Source organism: Callithrix jacchus, chromosome 1 (assembly GCF_049354715.1).
Source record: "Callithrix jacchus isolate 240 chromosome 1, calJac240_pri, whole genome shotgun sequence".
Classification (NCBI taxonomy): domain Eukaryota; kingdom Metazoa; phylum Chordata; class Mammalia; order Primates; family Cebidae; genus Callithrix; species Callithrix jacchus.
Window position 1 is genome coordinate 42,190,177 of NC_133502.1, and position 25,678 is coordinate 42,215,854.

At 38.8% G+C, this 25,678-nt stretch overlaps 1 protein-coding gene across 3 annotated transcripts; it reads right to left on the reverse strand.

Moving 5' to 3' along the window:
- Positions 1–3,243: 3,243 nt before the first annotated feature.
- KLF5 (KLF transcription factor 5) lies at positions 3,244–25,090 on the reverse strand. Of its 3 annotated transcripts, none has more exons than XM_078348023.1 (4): positions 24,910–25,090; positions 17,351–18,224; positions 16,201–16,260; positions 3,244–5,055 (listed from the first exon to the last, which is right to left on the reverse strand). In XM_078348023.1, the coding sequence occupies exons 2-4, from the start codon at positions 18,210–18,212 to the stop codon at positions 4,877–4,879; spliced, it is 1,101 nt and encodes a 366-aa protein (XP_078204149.1). In that variant the 5' UTR covers positions 18,213–18,224; positions 24,910–25,090; the 3' UTR covers positions 3,244–4,876. The 3 variants fall into 3 exon arrangements, with proteins under 3 accessions (XP_078204149.1, XP_035152286.1, XP_002742621.1); XM_035296395.3 differs by lacking the exon at positions 24,910–25,090 and adding an exon at positions 21,045–21,299; XM_002742575.7 differs by lacking the exon at positions 24,910–25,090 and adding an exon at positions 20,485–21,057.
- Positions 25,091–25,678: the final 588 nt, after the last annotated feature.

Below are 25,678 nucleotides of genomic sequence, written 5' to 3' on the forward strand. Positions count from 1 at the left end.
AGGTCTGGTGGGCTTAGTTACAGATAGGAAAGGGAATTTAGCTAGATTTTAATATTTTTATGCAGGCAGGCCAGGTCATGTTTCTCTAAGGATTCTCTAATTGGAAGCCATGAAGCGATGTGCCTATTGCGAGCAGAACAGGATTACTTAATAGCGGGGAGACTAAAAATTAACTGAAGATAGTTAGCCCCAAAACATTACTTCCTTAAAATCAAGTCACATAATTTCACTTTGGGCAATTGGAACCTGGTATATTGTTCAATTTTTGTCTAATTGCTGTAGCCATTAACGAACATACAATGATAAGCAATTAAATTATTTGCAACTTTGAAAAGTTGGTTAGGCATAGTTGTCTTTTGAAAATCATTTTCCCTTGAAAACTAATACTGTTTAAAAATCCGCAAGGCATTACATGTTTGCTTGCATTATAATCACAGCTTCATGTTCACACAACCTTATCAAAAATCCAACACCAAAACTGTATCAACAGAGCAACATGAAAAGGAAATTTGGCAAACATTAGATGTATTCAATTGCTGCAGTGGCTTAAGTCAATTCACACAGAAAAAGGAAGTAATTTTTGGACATCTCCTTATCAATCAATTAGAGCTGAAACACAAAAGAATCTAAGAAGTTTCAGTTGTAATAACAAGTTGGGAAGCCAACGGGGGAGAATCCCTTGAGCTTAGGAGTTCAAGACCAGCCTCAGCAACACAGGGAGGCTCTTGCTTCCAGACACACACACAAAATTAGCTGTGTATGATGGCCCACACCCATAGTCCCAGCTACTTGGTTCAAGTGATTCTCCTGCCTCAGTTTCCCGAATAGCTGGGATTATAGGCACCCGCCACTATGCCTGGCTAATTTTGTATTTTTAGTAGAGACGGGGTTTCACCATGTTGGTCAGTCTGGTCTAGAACTCCTGACCTCAGATGATACCCCCACCTCAGCCTCCCAAAGTGCTGGAATTATAAGCATGAGCCACCGTGCCCGGCCTTTCTTCACTTTTTAAAACTAATGTTTTCCTTTTAGTAGTAGTAGATTTACTGAAGTATTGCAGGTAATAGAATTGCTCTAACCCACCCCAGTTTCCCCTATTAACAGCTTACATTAGTATGATACATTTGTTTCAGTTAATGAATCAATATGGACACATTACAACCCAAAAGGGCATGGTGGCTCACACCTGTAATCCCAGCACTTTGGGAGGACAAGGCAGGTGGATCCCTTGAGGTCAGGAGTTTGAGACCAACCTGGCCAACACAGTAAAACCCTCTCTGCTAAAAGTGCAAAATAACTGGGTGTGGTGGTGCACACATGTAATCCCAGATACTTGGGTAGGCAGGTGGGGAGGTGCTGAGGTGGGAGGATCCCTTGAACCCAGGAGGCAGAGGTTGCAGTGAGCCGAGATCATGCCACTCCAGCATGGGCGACAGAATAAGACTCCATCTAAAAAAAAAAACCAAAAACGGTATGTTAGTGAAATTCTACACTTTATTCAGATTTCCTCCATTCTCCCACAGTGCCCTTTTTCTGTCCTAGAATCCCATCCACATGCCACATGACATTGTATCGCCATGTCTCTTACTCCTCTTGATTTTGACAATCTGTCAGACTGCGTTTGATGGACTGACAGTTTGAGGAATACTGATCAGGTATTTTGTAGAATATCCCTCAATTGCAGTTTGTCTGATGTGGTTCTCATGATCACACTGGGGGTACATGATTTCAAAAGGAAAAGCAGAACAAAGTTCTAATTTCATCACATCATATCAGGGGTACATACTATCAATGTGACTTATCACGGCTGAGGTGGACCTTGATCACCTGGTTGAGGTGGTGTGAGCAGACTTCTCCACTGTAAGGCTACTCTTCCTCCTCTCTTCCTTTGACAGGGTAATCTTTGGAAGGAAGTCATTATGTGCAGCCCACACTGAAGAGTAGAGTTTTCTTCCCTTCTTTGAGGTTGGGGTTTCTAAAAAACTTATTTGGAATCATTCTGCACGATCACCCTCTTCTGTTTATACAATCATTTATATTAGTATAGACAAAGGGATAGTAGTCTACACTGTGTTACAACGCAATCCTGCTTTACTTTGTTGCTGACATACCCCCATTCTTGCAAGTTTTTTCATCGCTTCCTATATTTCTTCTAACACTTTCTCTCACTTACAGGATGCTCCGGACTTGCATGTTCCCTCTTCGGTCCTAGCATCAGCTGTTTCTCTAATGAGCTTATTGTTTTTTGAGATGGAGTTTCTCTCTTGTTGCCCAGGCTGGAGTGCAATGGCACGACCTCAGCTCACCACAACCTCTGCCTCCCGGGTTCAGGCAATTCTCCTGCCTCAGCCTCCCAAATGGCTGGGATTACAGGCATGCACCACCATGCCTGGCTAATTTTATATGTTTAGTAGAGACGGGGGTTTCTCCATGTTGGTCAGGCTGGTCTCAAACCTCCGACCTCAGGTGATCTGCCCACCTCAGTTTCCCAAAGTACTGGGATTACAGGCATGAGCCACGGCGCCTGGCCAGGAGCTCATTTCTTTAAATTGGACAATGGTATTAGAAACTAAGATCTAGGCCAGGTGTGGTGGCTCACACTTGTAACCCCAGCGCTTTGGGAGGTTGAGCTGGGCGATCACCCAAGGTCAGGAGTTTGAGATCAGCCTGGCCAACATGGTGAAAACCCAACTCTATGAAAAATACAAAAATTAGCCAGGCATGGTGGTGCATGCCTGTAATCCCAGCTACTCAGGAGGCTGAAACAGGACAATCACTTGATCCTGAGGCAGAGGTTGCAGTGAGCCGAGATCATGCCACTGCACTCTAGGCTGGGTTAGTCTCAAAAAATAAAAAACACATCATCTAGGTTCTAGGTATACTTGTTGCTGTGGAATAAAACTTTTTAAAAACTAACTTCTAATCATTTGAAGTGTTACACCAATTCTTGTTTTGTTTGCCTCTGATGACAAAAATCTCCAGACTAGCACATGCAAGTTAACTCTATGGTATTTTCAACTAAGGATGCTGAAGGTCTCATGCATTGCATATATAGTGGCCAGAAAAGTAAGTATTCATGAATTATGCCTCCCTTTATGCTAATTACATTTTTAAAAAATGAATCCCCCTCTTATGTAGGTATGGGTTCAATGTGGCTCTTCTATGAATGTGTAGAATTGATTTTTCACTCACTGCCCTGATCAGACCCTTTATTGCAGGTAAAGAAGAAAAGCACAACACATATCTTTTAGGCACTTTTTATTTTCCAAAAAAAATTGTCGTTAATATATAAACATCTCATTCTCTCAAAAAATTCTACAATTATACAGCTGTTTGCTCCATTATTTGCATAGGAAATGACCACAATACAAAAATAAGAGGGAAAAAGAAGCAAAACAGCAACCGATTTATGCTTTTCATGTAGGTATGTTTCCACGTATAAACATTTTGAAGCCTCTTACAAAATTATTTACATCGTTTGTCATCTATTTACACATTTTAAGAGCAACTTTTCTAAACAAACAAAACTATAATTTATCAAGTTATGAAAATTGTCTTCTAAAAAAACTTCCTATATTACCACAAAATAAATAAAGATAAACAATATTTTAAAAACAAAATTAAATTTTCATTTCAATTAAGACCCCTTTTGGCATTTTGCTTATTTATTCTGCCCTTTGGTCAACAGCATCAGCATCACGTCACTATTTTATATTGCATATATGTAGCACTTGCTTCCTTACGTTTTCAACACATCATTTATATTTAAAGCAGACAGAGTCAGTATTAATAGATTAGCTGAACTGCACTGTAATTTAGATAAAATTACTGTGTCTCACTGTATATTACATGCAAAATCCACATAAATTGTCATTTAACCAACAGTACTGCACGAGCAAACATCTCAATATATGAAAACTGCATCATAAATTCAACATTTCAGTACATGAAACTGCATCATAAATGCAACATTGTCATATGTGAAAACTTCATCATAAGTCCTTTCTAAAAATGACACTGCATTTAGCTTATTGTAGGAGGTTGAACTTTAGTATTTTGTAACTATCTTTAAGCTCTTCAGTTTATAATTCATATAAAATGCCTTTTGTATTTAAAATAATCCTATTTTAATCAGTGCATGAAATTTGCTTTATTAAAGTTCATTTGAATGATTATTCCTTCCCTCTAAAGAAATGAATTTGGTAATGTCGAGAGGTATCTTACCACAAATTCTAACTGTAAGTGTATTCATGGTTATTTTTGAAAGAATTATGACTTTCCCCAAAAGAATCCTAAAAAACTTGTAATAAACCTATAAAGCTGATTTGCATATTTACAAAATTTTGAATAGCAAATATAGGCAACTCATATATATATATATATATATATTTAAAACCCACACATTTGTTCGATGGCTATTTGTGAATTGCCAGGTACCTGGCAATACCTCTAAGGAATTATCGAATATTGAAAAAAACCTACTCAATGACAAGTAAAATCTTGACATACAATCCATTCTTCTTTCGGTGCCTGCCAACTGGTTTACTGAACACTGTCACATTGAATGATGGTGCCTAGGTAAAAACGCTGCACACACTCCCCTCCACCCCCACCCCTTTACCCATGTTGAGATGTGGCTGCCTGTCATGAGATGAGATCTGCTTGAGTAAAGCCATATACATTACAGCAAGCATTCCAGATTCTGAAAATGACCAAACACTTTGGTATTAATACAATGTATTCCCTGTTTTCTCAAATATACAAAATATACATTTCCAGTTTTTGTTGTTTTCTCGCTTTTTTCTTTAATAGAACAGTTAGGTTTGTCGTTTGAAAGGGAACCCAGTGGACCTGGGACGGGTGGCACAGGCAGTGCTCAGTTCTGGTGCCTCTTCATGTGCAGGGCCAGGTGGTCGGAGCGTGAGAAGCTGCGGTTGCACACCCCGCACTGAAAGGGCTTGGCGCCCGTGTGCTTCCGGTAGTGGCGGGTCAGCTCATCGGATCTCGCGAACCTCCAGTCGCAGCCTTCCCAGGTGCACTTGTATGGCTTTTCACCTGTGACAACAAACAAAGGAGGTGAGGTGGCCTGCTTGTAATGCAAACATCCTAGATAACACCAGAGAAGGAATTTCAAAGAAAGAAATAGGAAGGAAAGCTCATGAATTCCATTATGAGCAAATACATATCAAAGCCCCTCAGAGTAAGCTAGTTAAGACTTATTTCTTATAACTTCCAAGTATTTTTTTACCTTATAAAGAAAAAAGCATGTTGTGTACCTTTGAACAACTGAAGAATAGCAATTTCAGGCAAATTTTAGGCAAATGCAAAATGAATCAGTGCCCTTATTTATGTACTCCTACACACATAAATCCAGGAAATGACTAGATGGGCTTGAGTGGCTTTATCATTATTGTGCAAATACAGTCTCTATACCAACAAACCAAAATTAAATTATTATAGGACTAATGGCTGTAAAGTGGGTGAGGAAAGAAAAAATTCAGAAGCTGTTCCACGAATCACCTATACAATTGCTTAACCAGAAACTGGTCCTAGATGTTTCTAAATTAGCCAGACTGAAGCTTGCAGCTCATAAATCAGTTCACTTGAACACATGGCCTCCAAAATGAACTATTAGGGCATTCACTCTTTGAAATTCAGACACACCTTCATACCCTTGTTTTGAGGACTGAAGCAAAACAATCTAGTACTGATAACTTCACATTGGTTTTAAAAAAAAAAGATCATGAAACAACTATAACTGTGACTTCTGTTGACTTGTATTTAGTTTTTCTTCATCAAGTACTGCATCCAAAAAATTATCAAAATTCATTCCATAAACAATTTGCCAAGCATCTATTATAGGCTCAAAGAACTGTCCAAATGCTTGTGATACAACAGTTAACAAAATAAAAACGGCTGGCCTCATGGAGCTCACGTGTGTAATACACATCTAAGAGGCTGAAATCGTTCACCCCACCCATTCCATTCTTTCACAGTTGTCTTCCCTTGAGTAGTGAGTTGGTATGTTCGTCCCTCCCATTCTGTAATGCATATTAGTCTTAATGCTCGCCAAAGTTTGCCAACTGTTTAACTTTAAAAACTACTAAATATTTATAATGTAGTCTTAATTCACTGTTTGTGAATTAATCCTACTGGAGATCATGTATTCCAGTAGGAATAAATCCCAAAACTTTATCTTTCAGTGAGCATTAACTAGCAGTTCCTACATTTATGCTTTACTTTGTTATAATTTTCTATGAATTTTATTGAGGTTTTTTTTTGGTAAGAATTTCTGAGATAAATTTGTATATTAAAGTATTATTGGCTTACTGCTCAGTTTTATATAGATAACTTTTTACCTCTTGAATGTTTCCTTCTGAAAGGGAAGAACCTCAGAGTTGCTTTGAACACTTGTTTTGTTCTGACGAAACAGAAACTGCACAACCTTTCTGCCTAATTTAGCAGCATACATTCAGGAAGTTGTAGGATTAACCAAGTAAGTCTAAACTCTAAAAGACCCTGTCCTCATCAACTGAAATTTCTACAGTTTGCGATTAATATATTTTTGTTGTCCTGATAACCACCCTGACTCTCAGACCAAATCCCATAGGGACAAAGAAGAAAGTGCCAAAACAGAACACATGAAATTGGTCCCAATTTTTTTCCCATGAGATTTCACCTACATTTCCTATGGGATGGATTGCTGTGCCATATTTCCTCTCTTCTCTCTACTGCCTCTGACCCAGACAGTTTTCTGTTTTAATTCCCTTTCTGGTTCCTATCAATCCACTTAAAAAATGCACATCTCAATTCTAAAGCTTTTCTCCCCTCATAAATTCTAACCAGAAATTTAGCCTAAGACACTCAAGCCTTTTATAAAACAAAGTATAAATCATGTTATCTCACTTGTAATCACATAAAACGTTTGATATATTTTAACACCAGTAGTAATCACATTTATAGATGTAAATAGATCACAAAATAATTTTGCACAAAAGTATTAGTTTTTGTTCCCTGTGAAAAATAAGTCACATAAACATATTGGTTAAATAATTTACTGTCATTCAATGGAAAGAAAAAGTTATTTCTGATGTCTGAGGCAAGGAAAAAAATCCCTATAGTGCTCCCAATTTTAAAAGAAATCATTCTAGTCGTTTCAATTTAATAATCAAATAGTAGAACTAAGTTTTCAGAGTTTATGTAAGAAACAAGGGACACTAGACTCTTTTTGTTCGCTATTTTTATTGGCTATGAAGCAATAAACTGCACCAATATTTTTTTTAAGTTTACTTTACTGATTGGTTGAAATACAGTAGCCATTAAAGTTTCTAAAACATTTGGGGTTTTGCTTTCAATTTATGCACATCTATAGATTATTCAGCCAAGAATACTACCAGTGTCTGGAACATTAGTTACTGGGGCCAAGTCTTACCATAAAAGTAAGGACAACTATCCCCTGCTTGTGGCAGTTTCTATGGGATTTGTTCAAGCGTCAACACCGTTCAAGTACAACATCGCAGAGGAAGCTGGTACCCAATTTCTGGCCAAACAGCAGACGTGGGCCTTTCTTCCTCAGCCAGAAACACTATGCACAGTACTTCTGGGAAACCAAACTGACTTCCTTTAAGTTATATTTCAACAGGATAGAGCTTTCAAAAGTTTAATTGGATTTTTACAGAATCTCTTTCCAATACCACCAATTTAAAATATTTAGTTAAGCTCTTTCAACATCAACTGTATTTTTAAGTTTTCATGCTGTTAACGTGAAACTTTCCAAAGGCAAAATGAAAAAAGTGACAAGTTTGTACAGCACAGAAAACAAGCTCCAACTTTATCTCAAAGTATGCATTTTCTCATTCCATTTTTAAATTACAGGAGTATTTTGCTAGAATCTCTAATCTTTGAAAACTATGTTCAAGTTAAACATACATACTAGCCATGCTGATAAAGTTATTAACATACTTTACAAAAATGTTAAGCAGAAACATTACTGGTAAAAGGAGAAGGCAGCAGGCACCAGCAGCCATGGAGGACGTACTCCAGAGCGAGGTACTTCTCATTCTCTCGCTTCCTCACAATAACCCCTTGAGTTAGAAGCAAAACGAGGAGCTCCACATTAAGAAGCCTGCTCTGCCACTTTTCCTTAATGTTGCACTTAAATCTTCCATTAGCAAACACTAATACACTCTCTCTGAATGATTTAAGAACACATACATATTGTTCAAATTTATTTCCAGATTCTAAAGCCATTTGTGAAGGTCAGCTAAGGGACGGCTTATTGGACTCATAGCAAGCCTCAAACCCCAGATGATCTGAAAGTCAAGTGGCACAACTTGGCAGAGCCAGCCTCTGTGGGACCCACCCTCCAGGACCTGCGGGGTCCTGAGCACTGTTCAGGTACTGGCAATTGCCAGGTATCACCTAACGATAGCTCCGTTCCCCCTAAGTGAACTTCAGTGGATTAGTGGAACATATTTGTAGGTCATTTTAAAAATCTTCAGCAACAAACTGAAAATTGTTTTTATTTCCCCTCTGATTTTTAAATGACTTCTGAACCCATCACAATGGAATGGGAAGTTTCTCTGCTCTGCTGAACATATTCAATAGACTCATACCAAGGCCTTTCCCTAAAACGTTCTACATAGATTCTCCTAACAAAAGAACAAAAATCACTGATGGAAATATTTCTCTATTTTAGATAATGTTTTAAAAGTTTATTGCAGCAAATTTGCACATCGGTTTCCTTCCTCATGGTTAAAAGACAACTCAATCAATACCTGATAAAAACTAAAATGCCGTGAGAATTAAAGTCACTGTTTATTAGTGAAGGTGTAACCTGTACTAAATGCCTTGCAAAACACAAATAAGTCTTGGTTTCTGGCCTCAAAGAACTTAAAATCTGTATCTTGTTCTGGGAACCTAAACAATGCAAACTTTTAAAGTAGAATAAATTATTTCAACCTAATCTAAACTCTTAGGACTTAAGAGTCCTTGAAACTCAAAATGAGCTCTTATTTCAAGAGGAAAATATTTTTATGCAATTCAAAAATTAGATTTTTCCCATCATTTGAGACTTATGAAATTTAGTCTGTGCAATAGACTCCTACTAGATTTGCTTCTAAAAATCAAAAGGGAAAAAACTAGGAAACACTTATTAAAAGAATTCATAGGAAAATATGGTTTAGAGATCTAAGAACAGAGATAAAGTAGGAGGAGGATTTTAGCTCACTAATTCATATTTTTATATCTATGCCAGTAATTTTCCATCCAAAAACCTTTTTATTAAAACTCATTGTTACAGCTTTCCATACTTGAAACAGAAAGTCCATATCAAAGATTAGTATTATTAGCATTTATAAATGCATGTAATTATTTACCAGATATAGTAACACCATCAATATTGTGCCCATTCAAGCTAAGGAAGCTGATTGCCGAAAACAACAACAACAAAAAACAAAAGATAAATTCCTTTTTCTCCTCAATTCATGTTTACTACTTTCTTTAAAATCCGATATCCCTCACCCCTTCTAGAAAGCCTCTGAACAGACCAGGAGAGATCAATCCACTTCTCTGTATCCCCATCACTGAAATTTCTGTTGAGCTATCGATTTGCACTTGCACATATATTGGTTTATAAAGGTTTCAAACAGTTGTATTTTGCCTCCTTAACTAGCTTTTAAAGTTCCTCAAGGGCAGAGACTATCTTCTATCCCTGCTGTAATGCCACTTTTCCTAATGCATCTTGAAAACAACTCAGTTATTCTGATTAATGAAAAGGAGGGAAGACATAAGAGATTTGTGTGAGGCTCTCAGCTGTTGCTTCTTCTGTGGACCCTTCCCTGTAGCAGGGCTTTGCCTGACTCTGCCCTGCTCAGGACCCCTGAGGATAATCTAATAATATGCATTTAAGGTGAGAACTATGTTTTGAGCTTCTTTTGGAGAACATAATCAGACTCAGTTATTATCCATCCTGAAATTATACAGGGATAAACTCTATATAAACACATTTTCTTACATAGAACTGGACTGGACATCAGGAAAACCAAAACGTCTGGAGCCCCTAGTGCTGCAGGTCAAAGGCAGCGAGGGGACTTCTCCCAGGGCCAGAAAGCACTGATCTTCCAAACCCAAGGAGGGAATGGGTGGGAACATGATGTCAGGGATTACAAATACAGTCTACATCCTGGCAGAGGGAATCTCTGGGCTCCTAAACTACTGCTACTTCTCCTCAGGTTTCCCAGCAAACATTATGAAGACTATCGCCTGTCATTAACAGCGTTAATGAAATGAAATACCAATTCTTCAGTCTCGCAAGGAGACAACACTTGGGTTAATTTTCTTATAATGGGAGTTCATACTGACTTTAAAAAGTGTTGAAGAATTTCACCTTTTCTTTTTGTAAGCAAAACAGAAAAATCCTCTACTTTCCTTTTTTTCCCAGGATGGAATGAGTCCTAGATCGCCTTCTCTTTAGTTTGCACTTCACATGGTGACACTGACCAGTAGGTTTCCTCCCAACTCGTATAAAGGTTTACCTCTTTATAAAGTAGCCAAAAAGAAATTTGTTCTTCTGTACAGATATTTTTAGATAAAAGTTACCTACCGTGCACTTCTAAAACTGTACCTTATCCTTAATGAGAGTTGTTGTTAGAGATCCTTGAATATAAATAATACTGGCTAACAGACTAGGAATGCTGCTACAGAGATGCTTTTACTAAAGTAGGACACTATTTCTCATCTTTCCCCAGAAACAATGCAGGTCCTCAAGTAAACAGCTACGACATTCTATAGAACCAAAAATATCTGCCAAATTCTTCGGCGACTGTATTATTACTTTTTAAAAAAAACATTACTCTACTTTCAAGACTAATTATTTGTATCTCCACTCCAGCAATTCTATTTAGTCTATTTATGAAAGATCTTCTACTAGGTTAAGAAGAAAAGGGCAAGAAGAGATTATTCATCTCTGGATTCTCCACAAAACCAGTAAAAAATATTTGCTGAATCAAATTATACTTCTTAACCTTTGATAAGCTTTATCATCTCTAAACAATGTTTAATCAATTTCCTATGTAAATGTTTTTCAGATGAAAAGAACAAGTCCTAGAAGCAAAGTTTAATCTTCCCAGTGAGTCATTAAAAAGAAATTGCTTCTAAGCTTTCATGATCATAAATACCTTTCCTGGGGTCTGAAACAGCAAGTCTCTTAAGTTACTATTTTTTTAAAAAATACTTTTTTCCCTTTATTAAAATTATTAATACAGAAAATAAATTTCAAAGCTGCAAATGAAAAAAAAATTTTAAATGAAAAGAATGTTTAATAAAATCTAATACTAAAGGCTAAATGTTAATTCTGAAATAGTTTTCATATAGAAACTCAAAAAAACCAGAGTCCTAAATCTCATCCTGCAAAAAAGTTTCTGCTTGTGTTACCTCTACCAATAAAACAGGTTACACATTTAACCACTATTGATCTATCTCTAGATACACGTTGTATGATCTCCATCCATTAAAGGCCCAAAGTGAAAAGCCTTTGTATACAAGTTTTCCTAAAAAGCCTTTTACCCTTTTTCCACAGTTTCACAAAAAGAGTAACTTATTTCAGAACACTGAATGTTCCTTCAGTAAGTACCTGCAATGAAAATCTTTATTGTCAATATTATCAAGATTTTACAATCAAAAGCTATACTTAGTATATTCTATGAAAAATGACTTTGGAACAAAGACCTAGAGAAGAAAAAAAATTTTTTTTTTGAGACGAAGTCTCTGTCGCCCAGGCTGGAGTGCAGTGGCACGATTTCTGCTCACTGCAACCTCCGCCTCCTGGGTTCAATCAAGTCTCTTGCCTCAGCCTCCTGAATAGCTAAGACTACAGGCATGTGCCACCATGCCCGGCTAATTTTTATATTTTTAGTAGAGATGGGGTTCCGCCATGTTGGCCAGGCTGGTCTTGAACCCCTGAACTCAGGTGATCTGCCCACTTCGGCCTCGCTAGAATTACAGCATGGTCCTAGAAAAGAAGTTCATACCTAAGGGTTTTTTAGTACCCAAACTGAAAATATACTCAGCAGCTAATCTCAAGTAGAGATTATATGAAGTATCCCTAATAACATATTACTATACATGTCAGTAGGCAATAATAAAGTGTTCTGCATTAGACAGTAAGGCAGAAAATGGGAATGTACCCCCTTTACAAGTAGGCTTCTACTAAAAATCTTTCTAGGACTTAATGTGGAAATCTTTCCTAAACAGGGAATCTTGAACACAGTGCTTTACTCAGTCTTTATTTGTACACGGTTTCCATTTTCTCTTAGGGGTGTGTTTCAAATTGTCCTTTTCCATTGTCAATCTCCAGTAAACCATTCTGTAATCATTTAGTACATATAGAAGAGCTAATGCATGGAGTCTAGGTCTGAGGAATACTTGAGCCAGGTGTGTGTGTTGCTCAAAGGCTTTCTTTGTACAAATGCTAATTTTTGCCCTGTTCCAGATAGCTGAAAACTGGGGGAAAAAAATCTCTAGAAATGTTACTGTACCCTGATTTCCCAAGAGCTTTAGCATATTCTCTATGGTTAAGTGTGCATCCACGCAAATGAAGAGAACTGCTAGGACTTTAAACATCTGTGTTGAGTCCATGGTTTACTTTTTCAGAACTTTTTCTCCAGAAAGAACTTTTGAAATTTCTTCAAATTTTGGTTTGAAGATACAGTCAATAGTTTTTCCTATTGATATTAACTTTTTTCAGTCTCAAACCTTTGCACTTAAACATTATTTTAAATCTTCATTATGAGATTAAGACATGTAAAATTTCAGTAGAATATTCATTTAAATGCTGTTAAAAGTACAAACATTTTGAATTGGAAATATACCACTCATTGACATTGTGGCCTAGAAGCAGCCATAATTACTTCTCATCAAAGGCATGAGAAATGCATACACACACATATTACAAGTAACACATGCAAACATCCACATCTATAAGGGTTGCTTCTATAGGCCTTATGCTCTATTATGGTACATACAGATATAAATAAAATTTAATTATTCTCTAGAATAGAAGCAAATTATGTTTCCTGTATTGTCTAATCACACAAATATAGAACTTTGTATTATTTAGATGTGATTTCCTGATAAAGAAATCAAAGTATATGAACTTGGAAGACTTGAATGCTATACTTCTGGTTTAAGAAACTGATACATCCCTTCCCTTCATCTCAGATTACTTAAAAAGTTCTGCTTTGTTAAGACTATTATTTGCTTACATTCAATTTGCAACTCAAGTTAAAGAAGCATTTACAATCTAAAAATCCAGAGTATGTAATTAAACTCAGATGTAGGCTGAGGTAACAACATAAGGTAACTTGACATTTTAAAGCAATTACAATTATTTTCCAAAGAAATGCTAGGGTGCTTCACATTCTGCCTGTAAAACGGCAATCATTTAAAGAGTTATTTTATATCATCAAATACAAGAGCAACACTGTTGTGTGGTTTTTAAAGCCCTCTGATAAATGGTCCAAGGAGGAGGAAGAAGACAGAAAAAAAAAAAAAAACTATTACATAAGAGAAATAATTCAGAAAAACTGTTTCATCTACCTGGGCCTTAAAGGGAAGAAGAAAAAAAAAAAAAAACCTTTGCTGGCTTCAGATACATTCATTTAAAAACAACCGGCAGGTGGGGTAGGGAGGATGCAATGAGAGCACAGGTAATTTTAAAAGGCATTGTCTAGAAACGAGAAATGAGGAGAAAACAACCTCAATGCTCTATGATTACCCAAGAACAGGTTTAGCCAGATGAACAAGTCTGCTACAAACCCTCCCCAAGGCATTTGAAAGACTATCAAACAAAACTTTATTAAACTGGATTACATGTTCTCATTCATTAGTTGTTGAAGGCCACAATGTTTATGGTCAGGTGAAAAAGTTGATGCAAGTGACCCAAACCAGGCCTCGGTCTTCTTTTTAGTCTGTTTTTATTAGTACAAGCATTGTTAAGACAAGCCACGATTAAATGTATTTGCCAGCAGGTCAAGCTCCTGAATTGCAAGTATAAGCATTCTTATACTGACAAGGGTTGAAAGGCTATCCAGATATGGGTTTGACTACATCCCTGCAATAAGTAGTTGATTGCATCGTTATATGCAATTGTACTCTTTTATTAGGAGACTTTAACCCCATGAAAATGTGTTCCTTCCCTCCTATCTCTGTTTCAAGGACTTCCACCAGAGAAAAAAACAATAGTTCAAATGTCTTTAAATTTCCATTTATATTCTGTAAAAGGACATTTTAGTATTTCTATATGGAATATTTTCCTGGCACTTGTCATGTGTATTTTGAAAACTTTACATTGGAGTTTTTATTACATGCTTAATTCATTTGTGTTTATAAAAATTTCTACCTTGGGCTGCTTATGAAGGATCTTTCCTTTTATGCAATCAGTTTGTCTCTATGCAAAAACCCCAGGCCAAAACAGCCACTTATTTCATAGATAAATACATAAGATGTCTTTTCTTTACAAGCAGTTTCTCAAAAAGCCCTGGAATCTACCACACTGTCATCGGATTTTAATAGGTACTGTTTATCACTGGGATATCAAGCAATGCTGCCTAACATGCATACAAAATGTCAGCAACCATATTCCTCTTCGGGCTCCATCTCAGCACTGACCTTTGTTCAAAGGCTTTTACTTTTTAATGCAGCAGTTAGAGATAACTACTTCATTTATCAAAACTCAATTTCCATAGTAACATCTAGCCTGGGGAGATTCAAGTCCTCATACTAATCCAACAACCCATTCAAAGAACTGTTGAATACTTTGGTTTCCATAGCAATGATGGAATAATACATTTTGCTAGGTCATTGCTTTTATTAGCAAACTTATTCTCTGAACTTTAGGTAAGGCTGTATTTATTGAGGGGAAAAAAACACAATCGCTTTATGTAAGTTCATTTCTTTAGGGTTGCTCTTTTAAGAAAATCACAAATAGTAACCATCTATATATTTGAAAATATTTGGAGTATTTGGGGGGCCTTCAAAGTATGCCACCTTGTTTCATCTTAAAATGGGTTCTGATGTAGTTTAAAAATTTAAAAGCTCTTAAAATTTCTGGCCGGGTGTGCAGTGGCTCATGCCTATAATGCCAGGAGGGGAGGCAGGTGGATCACAATGCTAGGAGATCAAGACCATCCTGGCCAACATGGTGAAACCCCATCTCTACCAAAAATACAAAAATTAGCTGAGTGTGGTAGTGGGCTGTAATCCCAGCTACTGGGGAGGTTGAGGCAGAAGAATGGCTTAAACCCGGGAGGTGGATGTTGCAGTTGAGCGCCACTGCACTCCAGCCCGGTGACAGAGTAAGACTCCATCTCAAAAAAAAAAAAAGTGATTGCTATAGATTTAACAAAGCAAAAACAAAAGTAGAGGGGTTAAACTTAAAGCCACATATAAACAAGAATAAAATATAAGCTAGAATAAAGATGAAGTCTCTCAAACATGCCAAGTTTGGGCTGGGGCTTGTAACCCATTTCTGACCACTTGATTTTAATACTCTGCAATTTCATCCCTACCTTTCATCAAGCACAGAAAACATACTAAACACAGATATTTTAACCTAGAGGTGAAACTAAAGATAACGTTTTCAGCGATTATGCAGTACATGCTAAATGGGAAAGTTGTTTAGAGTTTAAAATGGCTTTCTCAAAGCAAAATTATTTGCTATGGAAGAAAATGAGATTTTTTTTTTCTTTCCTTCAAAACACTGCCATGGGCCAGGCATGGTGGCTCACGCCTGTAATTTCAGCAATTTGGGAGGCTGAGGCAGGCAGATCACCTGAAGTCAGGAGTTCAAGACCAGCCTGGCCAACATGGTGAAACCGTGTCTTAAAAAAACAAAAAACAATAAACACTGCCATTATTAGTTTAAAAATCCATTAGTAAACATCGTTGTTTACATTTTTGGGTAATCAATTCTATGAGTGGTGACAGGGCAAGAAGGCCTTAGTGAGGGAACATCACTGGCTTTCCTGGAACCAGATTTTTCATGGAACTGAATCTGAGCCAAGCCCATGCTGAAAAGGTAGGCTATTAAAAAAAAAAAGTTTACAGAAGAAAGAAGAGATCAAACACGTGTTGGCTTTTAAAAGGATGAATACCACTTACACTATTTACACAACTCACAGAATTAACAAGAAAATTACATACCAGTGTGAGTCCTCAGGTGAGCTTTTAAATGAGAAGACTTTGTATAAACTTTTGTGCAACCTGAAATAAAGGAGAACAGTGTGTCATTTTGGAGATCCTTTTGAAATCTTTACATTTGATGATTCAGTGTTTAAAATCTGGCTTTAAAGAAGAAATCTCTCATGGTAGATGAGATTATTTGAAGCTTCAGTTTTAAAAGTTTTAAAGAGCCCTCCCCCCATTACCTTATTAAAAGCATAAAATGATTTGTTTTATGTATCACTTTAACAGGAAAGAATACAGATAACCAAGCCAAATGGAAAATGTGTCTTAATAATCCAGTAGGTACTGTACTTCAGTAATTTAAGAGTTACTATATGTTTTTAAAAAGTTTTTAATGGCTCTAGAGCTGACAGTGCTAAGCCATTATCCAAGATGACTCTAATTTTCTATACTCCCACACTTCGTTTTTTTTCATTTAGCACATCATGCCATATCATGTATCAGAGTCAATAAATCTTGCAATGTATTAATTATAAACTAGCTTTTCCCAGTAACTTGTAGATATATTCCATGTACTGTCATCAATTTATACTTTGAGCCACGTATCTCATTCAAAACTGAGCATATGCTCACATGCCATCAAAGCCATTCTTAAATCTATCCTGTAGACAGTCTTGTACCTCCATCAGGCTAGCTGGCTACAACCTCCACTTCATTATTAATCCTTATTTTCCCCTACCCTACTTGATCTCTTTCTGGGGCATTTAATTTAGAATTAAAACCTGCAATTTATTCGATTGCCATTTTAAAGTAACTCTGGCCTAACTCTAAATGATATATATTAGAAATTAAAATCTCTTTTAATATTAAAGACAAAAAAGTCCAAGGGAACTTTTTCCAGAATATTCTAGCCAAGTTTTTGGTACATAAAATAAGTGACAACTAACTTGTTTACATACCAAAGAAAAGCAGAGATGGATATTAAAAAAAAAAAGTAGGTAATTTTTTTACTGTCAAGTACAACTTAGCTATGTAAATTTAAAGCCATGAGGTTGAAAAGGATGCATGCGTGTGTGCGCGCACGCACGCGCGCGCACACACACACACACTCACTCACACTCTCTCTCCCCACCCATCTACTGTCTCTTCAACCAGGTAGAGTACATACCAGGGTAATCGCAGTAGTGAATGCGTCGTTTCTCCAAATCAGGGTTACTCCTTCTATTGTATCTGACAGGTTGGATGTTTTGTGAGTTAACTGGCAGGGTGGTGGGTAAATTTGGATTGTGAATTGCCAGTTTAGAAGCAATTGTAGCAGCATAGGATGGAGGTGGGGTTAAATTCTGGAGCATCTCTGCTTGTCTATCTGGACTTCCAGGCTCTGAGCTTGGTGGTGACGGGGGAAAGTAAGTGGCCTGTTGTGGAAGAAACTGACTTGGCATTGTGTATGTGCAAGGGGGCATGGCCTGGAACTGTTTCACTGCAGTCTGCGGAACAGCAGAGGTGTGTGTGTTAAGGCCTGCCATGGCAGCTGACATAGAAACATTAAGAGTGTCCATTGCTGCTGTCTGGTTTGTAGAACTGGGCATATCTAGATCCGGTGTATTCAGTAGCTGGTACAGGTGGCCCTGCTGGGGAGGGACAGAAAGATGAAGATCTGGTGTAGGAAGTTCTTGTTTGATGAAAATATTGTTCACCTCTGGAGCTGCGGTCTGGTGTGAGCTGAATATACTGGTGAACTCAGGGAGGGCCTGGGTTGGGGCCGGAGGAGGGGCAGTCGTTTCACTCTGGTGGCTGAAAATGGCAACAGGTTCTGTCTTGATGTGTGTGACGCAGGGTCTCTGGGATTTGTAGAGGCCAGTTCTCAGGTGAGTGATGTCAGGGAGGAACACGTTCATGTTGATACTGTAAGGTAACCCTTCAGTGTCAGTGAAGAACTGGTCTACGACTGAGGCACTGTCTCGTCTATACTTTTTATGCTCTGGAATTATAGGAACTGGAGGAAGCTGAGGTGTCAGATACTTCTCCATTTCACATCTTGTCTAAAAAAGAGAAGAGATACAAACATGCATAATCCACCTGATGCACAGTCTCAGGAAGGACAATCGGCGCCTATTAAAATTCTCCCAATCCCTGTGTGAGGTATTAGGGCAAACTTCTCCGTGTTGCTTAAAAACATATCAGGCTTATTTAATCAATTATGTAATATAATTGGTTGACCAAAACCTTATGAAACTCTGTGTAACTGGTAAAACTGCTCCCTCAATCACCTCAGAAGTGAAAGACGCAAATCAAGAAAAAAAAGAAAGCAAACTGAAAACATTCCTTTCTGATGCAATAACAAGGTATCACCCCTGTACAAGCAGGATTCCCTGCCCCATTACACAGTTAAGTTTGCAATTAGAGTACAGTACAGTATTGAAACGTTGCCAAACTGCTTCAATTCTGTTTAAGTCATAAACATTAAAAAGTTTTTCTTAAAAAAGAGAAAGTGCAAATCTTTAAATTATTGCAAAGGTTTCTTTGCTTGGCTAGATACTTCCAAAGTATCAAATACTAAAAAAAAATTATTTGGCTATTTCAGTCTTTTCTTGTTTACAGTTCAATGGGAAATTAAATACAATATTCTAAGCAAAACCTTGTATCCACTGAGACAAAACAATTTCACATTCAGTATTTGATCTAAATGTTGATTTTAATCAGCAGATCCTGTAATTGGTTAATATGACAATGAAATGTTCCTATTCATATCCCTATCTAAAACAGATCTTTAATTACCTAGGGGAAAATCACTCCCTTGGTAGAGTGCTGCTAGTGGGTGGGGAGGCTGCTGTATCCCTAGCACAGTCATCAGCAAAACATTTATCATGTCCTCCTCAGTGGGCCAACGCTACATTCCCCCCTACTCTGTAAAAAGCTCAGTCATCCCTTATCTTCTTAGTGCCTCCAGAGCAGAAAATTGACACAAACAGAAATAACCAAATACTTTTCAAACAGAGATCTCTTTTCTAGGCTATGAAGCAGCTTGTAACAAGTCATCTCAACCCTTTTCCAGCTATCTTCTCTCCTAGTATAACTTAAACTTACATTTTTTAACACTGAAAAGGAAATTTCAAAAGATACGAAAACCAACTAGATGGAACGGCGCATAGAAGAACTATTAGCTGTGGCACCTTAATCGGTAAATAAGACAGTCATTTTCTGTTACTACTTCATTTCAAGAGCGTTTAATCTCGGACCTTGGTGTGGATACGGACGGGGTTTCCCGGATAGACACCATTTAAAAATAAAAATTAACGCTCTCATCATGTGAGTCACATCTCTGACGAACGCCACTGCCCCCTCACAGCAGGACCCTGGCAGACCCCACTGAGTAGGCGCTGGGTAGCAAATACACGATACGCCAAAGGGCTACTAAATGAAGTGTCTTGAAATAAACTGAACTAAACCCTTTCGTGCACTGCGCTCCCGCGGCGGTTAGTGGTTTCTGATTTTAGCTCTTCCAGCTGTTTGCATGTGGGTATGTTTCCAATTTTTTTTTCCTTGGGACAGGCTAAAAGTCCTGGGAAGTTTTTTCTGGGCTATATGACTCCCTGCGTGGGCGAAAGAAACAGGCGGTGGCTCTAATTCGGCTGCTAGGCAAGTGTAAAAGCCAACTGCCAGCTTTCAACGCGGCCCCGGGAGGAAATTTACGCGCACACGAAGAAAACAACTCCCCGGTATTTTTTTTAAGGAAAAATAAGCGCTCCAACACCTTAGCTTTCCCCTCATTTCCCCCTCATTTTCCAAACGCGGCCCGCAATCTCTTCTAAAAGCAGGTTTAGCCACAGGGTATGAAACCTTGGGGAACCTCTCCACAGCACCCCAATTTGCGTTTCTACTTAACCCGAGACGATGGGGGTGTGTGTGGGGGGGTGCTCCAATTCCTTGGCATTGGAGAGCGGTAAAGTCGAAGGCGTAATTTAAGTAAAACTGAGCGTAAGGTACAAGGTTTCATCCCTCAAGTATAAGAAAAACAACTAAGGTGCGCGTGAGCACCCAGTTCTCCTCCCTTTGATCTCTCCCAGGACGACCCGCCGGGGCATATTCTCCCTGGCCCGGACTCCCATTTAATCTCCGCGAAACGCGGGGCCCCGGCCAGGCGGGGGGGGGGGGTGGGGGGTGTCTGCCTCCCCAGCACCGGCTCCGGTGCGCCCCGACGCACGCCCCAGCTTGGAGCGGCCCCTGTCGCCTGCCCGTCGCAGCGGCGGGACACGCCCGAGCCCGGGAGTGCAGCGCTGGGAGGGGAGCGGCTCTTCCTACCTGGACCAGCTCCTCGGGAGGCAGCCGCGGACCGGCTGCGGGCTGCTGGGCCGGCTGTGGGGCCTGTGGGGGCGCGGGCTGCGCCGGCGGGCGGTGGTGTGGGTGCTTCAGCTCCTCGCCGGGGAAGAGCGCCGCGTCGCGGGCCGGGTTCGCGGCGCCCAGCACTGGCTTGAGCTGCGCGAACACGGGCTCGTCCTGTGGCGCCGGCGGCTGGGGCACGGGTCCCAGGCGGGCGCTCATGCTCAGCACCCGCGTAGCCATGGGCACTCGGGGGCGCGGCTCCGGGCGCGGGTCGGGCGCACTTCCCACCTCGCCCACGCTGGCTCAGGCCAGCGAGCTCGGCGCTGGACTGCGGGCGGAGGAGGGGAGGTTTCGGGCGGACCCCTCAGTCAGCGGCAGGCAGTTTTCGAAGGCGCGCACCAAAAGCAAAACTCTTCCGCTGCCACACGTAAACCCCAACGTCCTCCGGGCGGTCACTTTCTCCCGCCCCGCCCCACCGCGCTCTCAAGCTCTCCGGAGCCCGCTCCCGCCACCGCCTACAGAGCTACAAGCGTGCGTACCTGCCCCGCGACTACTGACACTTGACGCCCGCCTCTATTTCACCCAACTCCAGGAGGGCGGGGCCCGCTCGCCTGATTGGCAGTGCCGCCACGAATCCTGAGGCTCCGAGGCCGGCCAGGCAGAAGCGACCAGCCTATGAAAGGGAGAGAGGCAGCCGGGGCCCCGCCTCCACCGGCCCGACCGCACCCCTCTCCGGCCACGAGCTTCGCGCGCAGGGCCGCCGCGCAGTTTGTACACAACTTCTCTGACAGATTGGGCTGGCGGAGCCGGGGGCGGAGGGAAGTAGCGGAGCGGGTGGAATCTGGGAAGAGGGGGAATTTGGGTGGAGACGCGGAGGGAGATCTCTTCGCACTGTTCTCTGCCAGGATTAGGGAGAAAGAGTATTGCACGTCTTAGGTGTTGTGCAAGGACCTGAAACTCAAAAGCTGAAACCCAGAAGGCAGCTAGGTGGGGGCGCTGAGGCTTTTAGAGACTTGTCTGATGAGTGTGTACTTTTAAATATCCAAAATGTACTTCTCTTTAGCAGAAAACTAGGGGCGGTGTGATAAACAAATTTAAAACAGCTCTTGTCTCTCTGTATCTTTAGCAGTGAGTGTATCCATTTAACAAAGCAAATTCAGAATGCCTGAATAAAAGATTCGATGGCAAGCGTTTTTTCAAGTCCTTGCATAAAAGCCTGCGTTTTCCCCCTTCTTTTAGGATTTTAATTGCTAGACGTTTTCCCCACACATTGCTACCTTCTATCTGTGTGTGGAGAGGAGAGCTTGGGCCATATGAATTTTGAAGTTTCTAATATTTAATTATGTTGATTCTAGCCGAAGCATGGAATCTAATTTAAGCATGACTAGCTCAAATGTGTATTTAAATAGACATTACATCTTTGACTTATTTTTACTAGCACTGTATGTTCAAAAAATGGACTTTAATATTTACAAAACAGAAACCTCGCACATTTACTTCATATTGTGGCACCTTTTCCTGCGAAGAGACAACCAAAAAGCCACAAACATAGACACAGAGCAGCTCTGAAAACTAGGAATCCAAATTTGTTGGAAAGTAATAGCCAAATATATTACCATCCATTTACTATGTTGTTATAATGGGAGGGTGAATTTTTGCCAGCAATCACCTAAGGAAACCACTTCCCTTAATCCTTAATGTTCTTGTACATGATTTTATCTGGCTTATTGGGAGTCCGGAACAATAAACTGCAATAAAAATGCCTGTAATATTACTACAAATGTACAGATGTTGACAGCACAGTATACCATTAGACAGTTTTACATATACAACAGCCGACTCATCACTTCAGAGTAAAACAGCTTGTTGAAAAAACAAAAGTATTTGAAAAAACATTCACTTCAAAGAGTGTATCTGTCAAAGGTATGGATCTCATTTTCAATGAGTAGAAAATTAACATGCACATAAAGAAGTGTATTTATTTTAAAAAATTATAAAATTTTGCTGTAAACTAGGTTTTTCTCCTTTTCCTTCTCTTCCTGTTGATACCTGATTCATTTTTATAGCTGTGATCGCTGCTTTCAGGGACTGGCTGATGACTACTTTCATGTTACCAAAGTATTATTTAATGAGTGCTTTTGCAAGTTCTTCTCTAACCAAGCAGCCCCATGCTGTCTACATTTATATTTAAAAAGCTGCCCTGCTTTTCTCTAATATCAAATTTATCATGTAATTAATTAGCTTAGAAACATTATAGAATTAGGATGGGATTTAATGTAACTCTTTTTAAAAATTGGGCTTTGAAAGATTTTAGTTAGTTAATTCTGATAACATCAAACCTAAATGTGATGTAGATAATTCTTAGAACTTCTGTGCTCTTGTAACTTTAAGCTAAATCTAACTTAGATTTAATACATTTGGTAGCTGTATCTTAATGTGCTTTTAAACCTATCTAGACCTTTCCTTTTGTCTTTCTTTTTACCAGAGCTTCAGGGGCCTGGTATTTCAACCTAAGTTTTCACTGCAGTGAAATCCATGTATTTTACTGGAAATGCTTCTGTAATTTCACACCACTTTTTAACATGCTTTCATTTACAAAAGCTTTTCCATTGCAAAAAAAAAAAAAAGAAGAAGAAGAAGAAGAAAAAGAAAACCATACAACTGTTTGATAAGTTTTTAATATTTTTAGTCTTAAGTTTTTCATATTTCCACTTTTCATAATGAATATAGATATGAAGCTAGCTTTGGGATTCTTATAGCTAACTGAATATATTCCTTTTTGCTCCAATATAGTAGAATGTTTTAAAATTTCATTTCGGGCATAAAGATTCATGAAATAGGGCTGCCACTTTTAAGTAATAGTTTCTCTGAAATGCCCTGCTCTTCAATCTCACAGAAAATCACTAGCTTAGCACTGTACAATAGTACGGAAATTGGAAAGTAATCCTTTTCGGAGACATTTGCCATGCGGTTCTGAACATATAAAGAACATGTTTAACCAAGCTTCCTTGCTGTTGCTTTTAAGATAAATGCTACAGCTGCAAACCTGTTTCATCGACTTAGTGAAAAGGGTTAAAACTTGATAAATATTTTTCAAATGATCCAGGTTCTACATTGGCATGAAGCCAGACAGTGTGAATGGACAGATCCTCAATTACTTTGAACTTTCTAGTTCCTTGCATTCCTTCTCGCTTAGTAGTGCTGTACCATTAGGGAAGATAGGAGAAAACAAAAAACAAATGTCAGGTTTCAGAAATCAATTAGTGGCCTGGCAGTGGTGTGTTAACTGAACTGTGCCAAAACAGGGGATTCTCAGAGAAAGAAATAAAAATGTTGAGTAGTCAAGTTAGGTAGGAGGGTAAGCATAGAAGCAGTGTGCATGCTTAAGTTGTTAGTCACTGGGCAACACAGATTTAGTCTTAGAATAAACCATAAGTGTCACTATCTTTACGGGAATAAATACAGATGAATATGCGGGGGCTGAACAGGCATTCGGTGATGGGGGAGGGGTTTGAAGGAGGCAGTGGAAAAAATAGATAAATAGCTTCTAAATGATGAGATGAGGGAAATATGAACCATCACTAGGGCAGTGTTCACACAACGACATGGCAAAAGGAATATCTAAATTCAGTTGTTTGGCAAAAACGTCAGAGGAGCTTGAAAAGATCTCGAGTATCACAGTCAACAAAATTGTATTCACTTTGAGTAGAAAAATATTCCTCGAATATTTATTTCTGCCAAATCAGAATCAAATTGCCGAGTGATCTTGGGTCACAGAAAAAAGAACAAGAATAAACATGAAAAATAAAGTTTTACACAGGAGCGCACTCTTCTTAGGGTAAGAGTATTTAATTAAAGTGACTTTTTGGTACTCATTGATTGTCCACCCCTGTTAGAAGCTGTATCAGTGAAAACTTATAATTACTGTCCTCTCAAACATTTCACATCTGTAGTCTTCATGTTTTTTCATTAATGGCAACCATTTAAAGCTACATATCAGAAAAAAACGTCATTAAGGAAATAGCCTGATAAATAGAAGCTTCAACTGAGATTAGTTGGAATTTAAAGTATTTTGACTCAAAAGATTACGAGACAAGAGAGAAGATGTTCATTGCTTTTTGTGATGAAACAATATGCAATTTAAATAAGACTAAATACTTCTTTTTATATTAATTAAAATATGTCTCAATGAGAAAACAACTTAATATTTTATTTTTGTAATGTCTCCTGCCCCCAGTTTTTAAGAAATTAAATTTTATATTTAAGTTTGATTTTTTTAACGTGTTCTTCTTAAAATATGTCATAAAACTCCCATTATGCACTTATTCCTAAGAGTACTATAATTTAGCCTAATTTTAAAACTCTAGTAATATCCAAAAAAAAAAAAAAACAGGAAAGTTTTACCTTTTGGAGAGACTGGGATTGCTTTTTCCACCTTGTTAATAAAATAATAAGTAGACAAAAGTGACATAAATATAAATGCCTCGAACCAAGTTATAAACCAAGCATATTGTAGCTTAAACTGTACAGTATTTGAGTTCTGACTCAAAACACGATAGGCAAGGTTAAGAGAAAGGTCTGAACTAAAGTGGTCACACCAGACAATCTTTTAGAACATTAGGGAGATGTCATCATCAGTATCACAATGGGCAGTGTTTTGAGCCAATTGCTGTTCATGTTATGAGGAAAGCTGCAATGGTAGCAGGCTGTGGGGCACACCCGTGAATGCTCAAGTGAAGTGTGCATGGGTCACACGGAAATGCTCTTTTAGATGTTGATTTATAGATGAAGTGTGTAAAAAATAGTGCTGAGGACAATCCGAGTTCTTCCTCCCTTAACGTCCACCCACTGTCGATGGTTGTGTAAACTTTACAACTTTGGGGAAGGACAATTTGACAAGTATGAAAAAGACTGAATGTAAACAACTTTGAAAATGATAGATAATTCCTCTTCTAGGAAAGGTGTATGTGTATATATACATATATCTTTATATATAAAATTGGGCCAGGCATGGTGGCTCACACCTATAATCCCAGCCCTTTGGGAGGCTAAAGTGGGAGCCTTGCTTGATGCCAGGAGCTGGAGACCAGCTTGAGCAACATAGTGAGACTCTATCTCTACAAAAATGTTTAAAATTGACCGGCGCGATGGCGCATGCCTGTAGTCCCAGCTA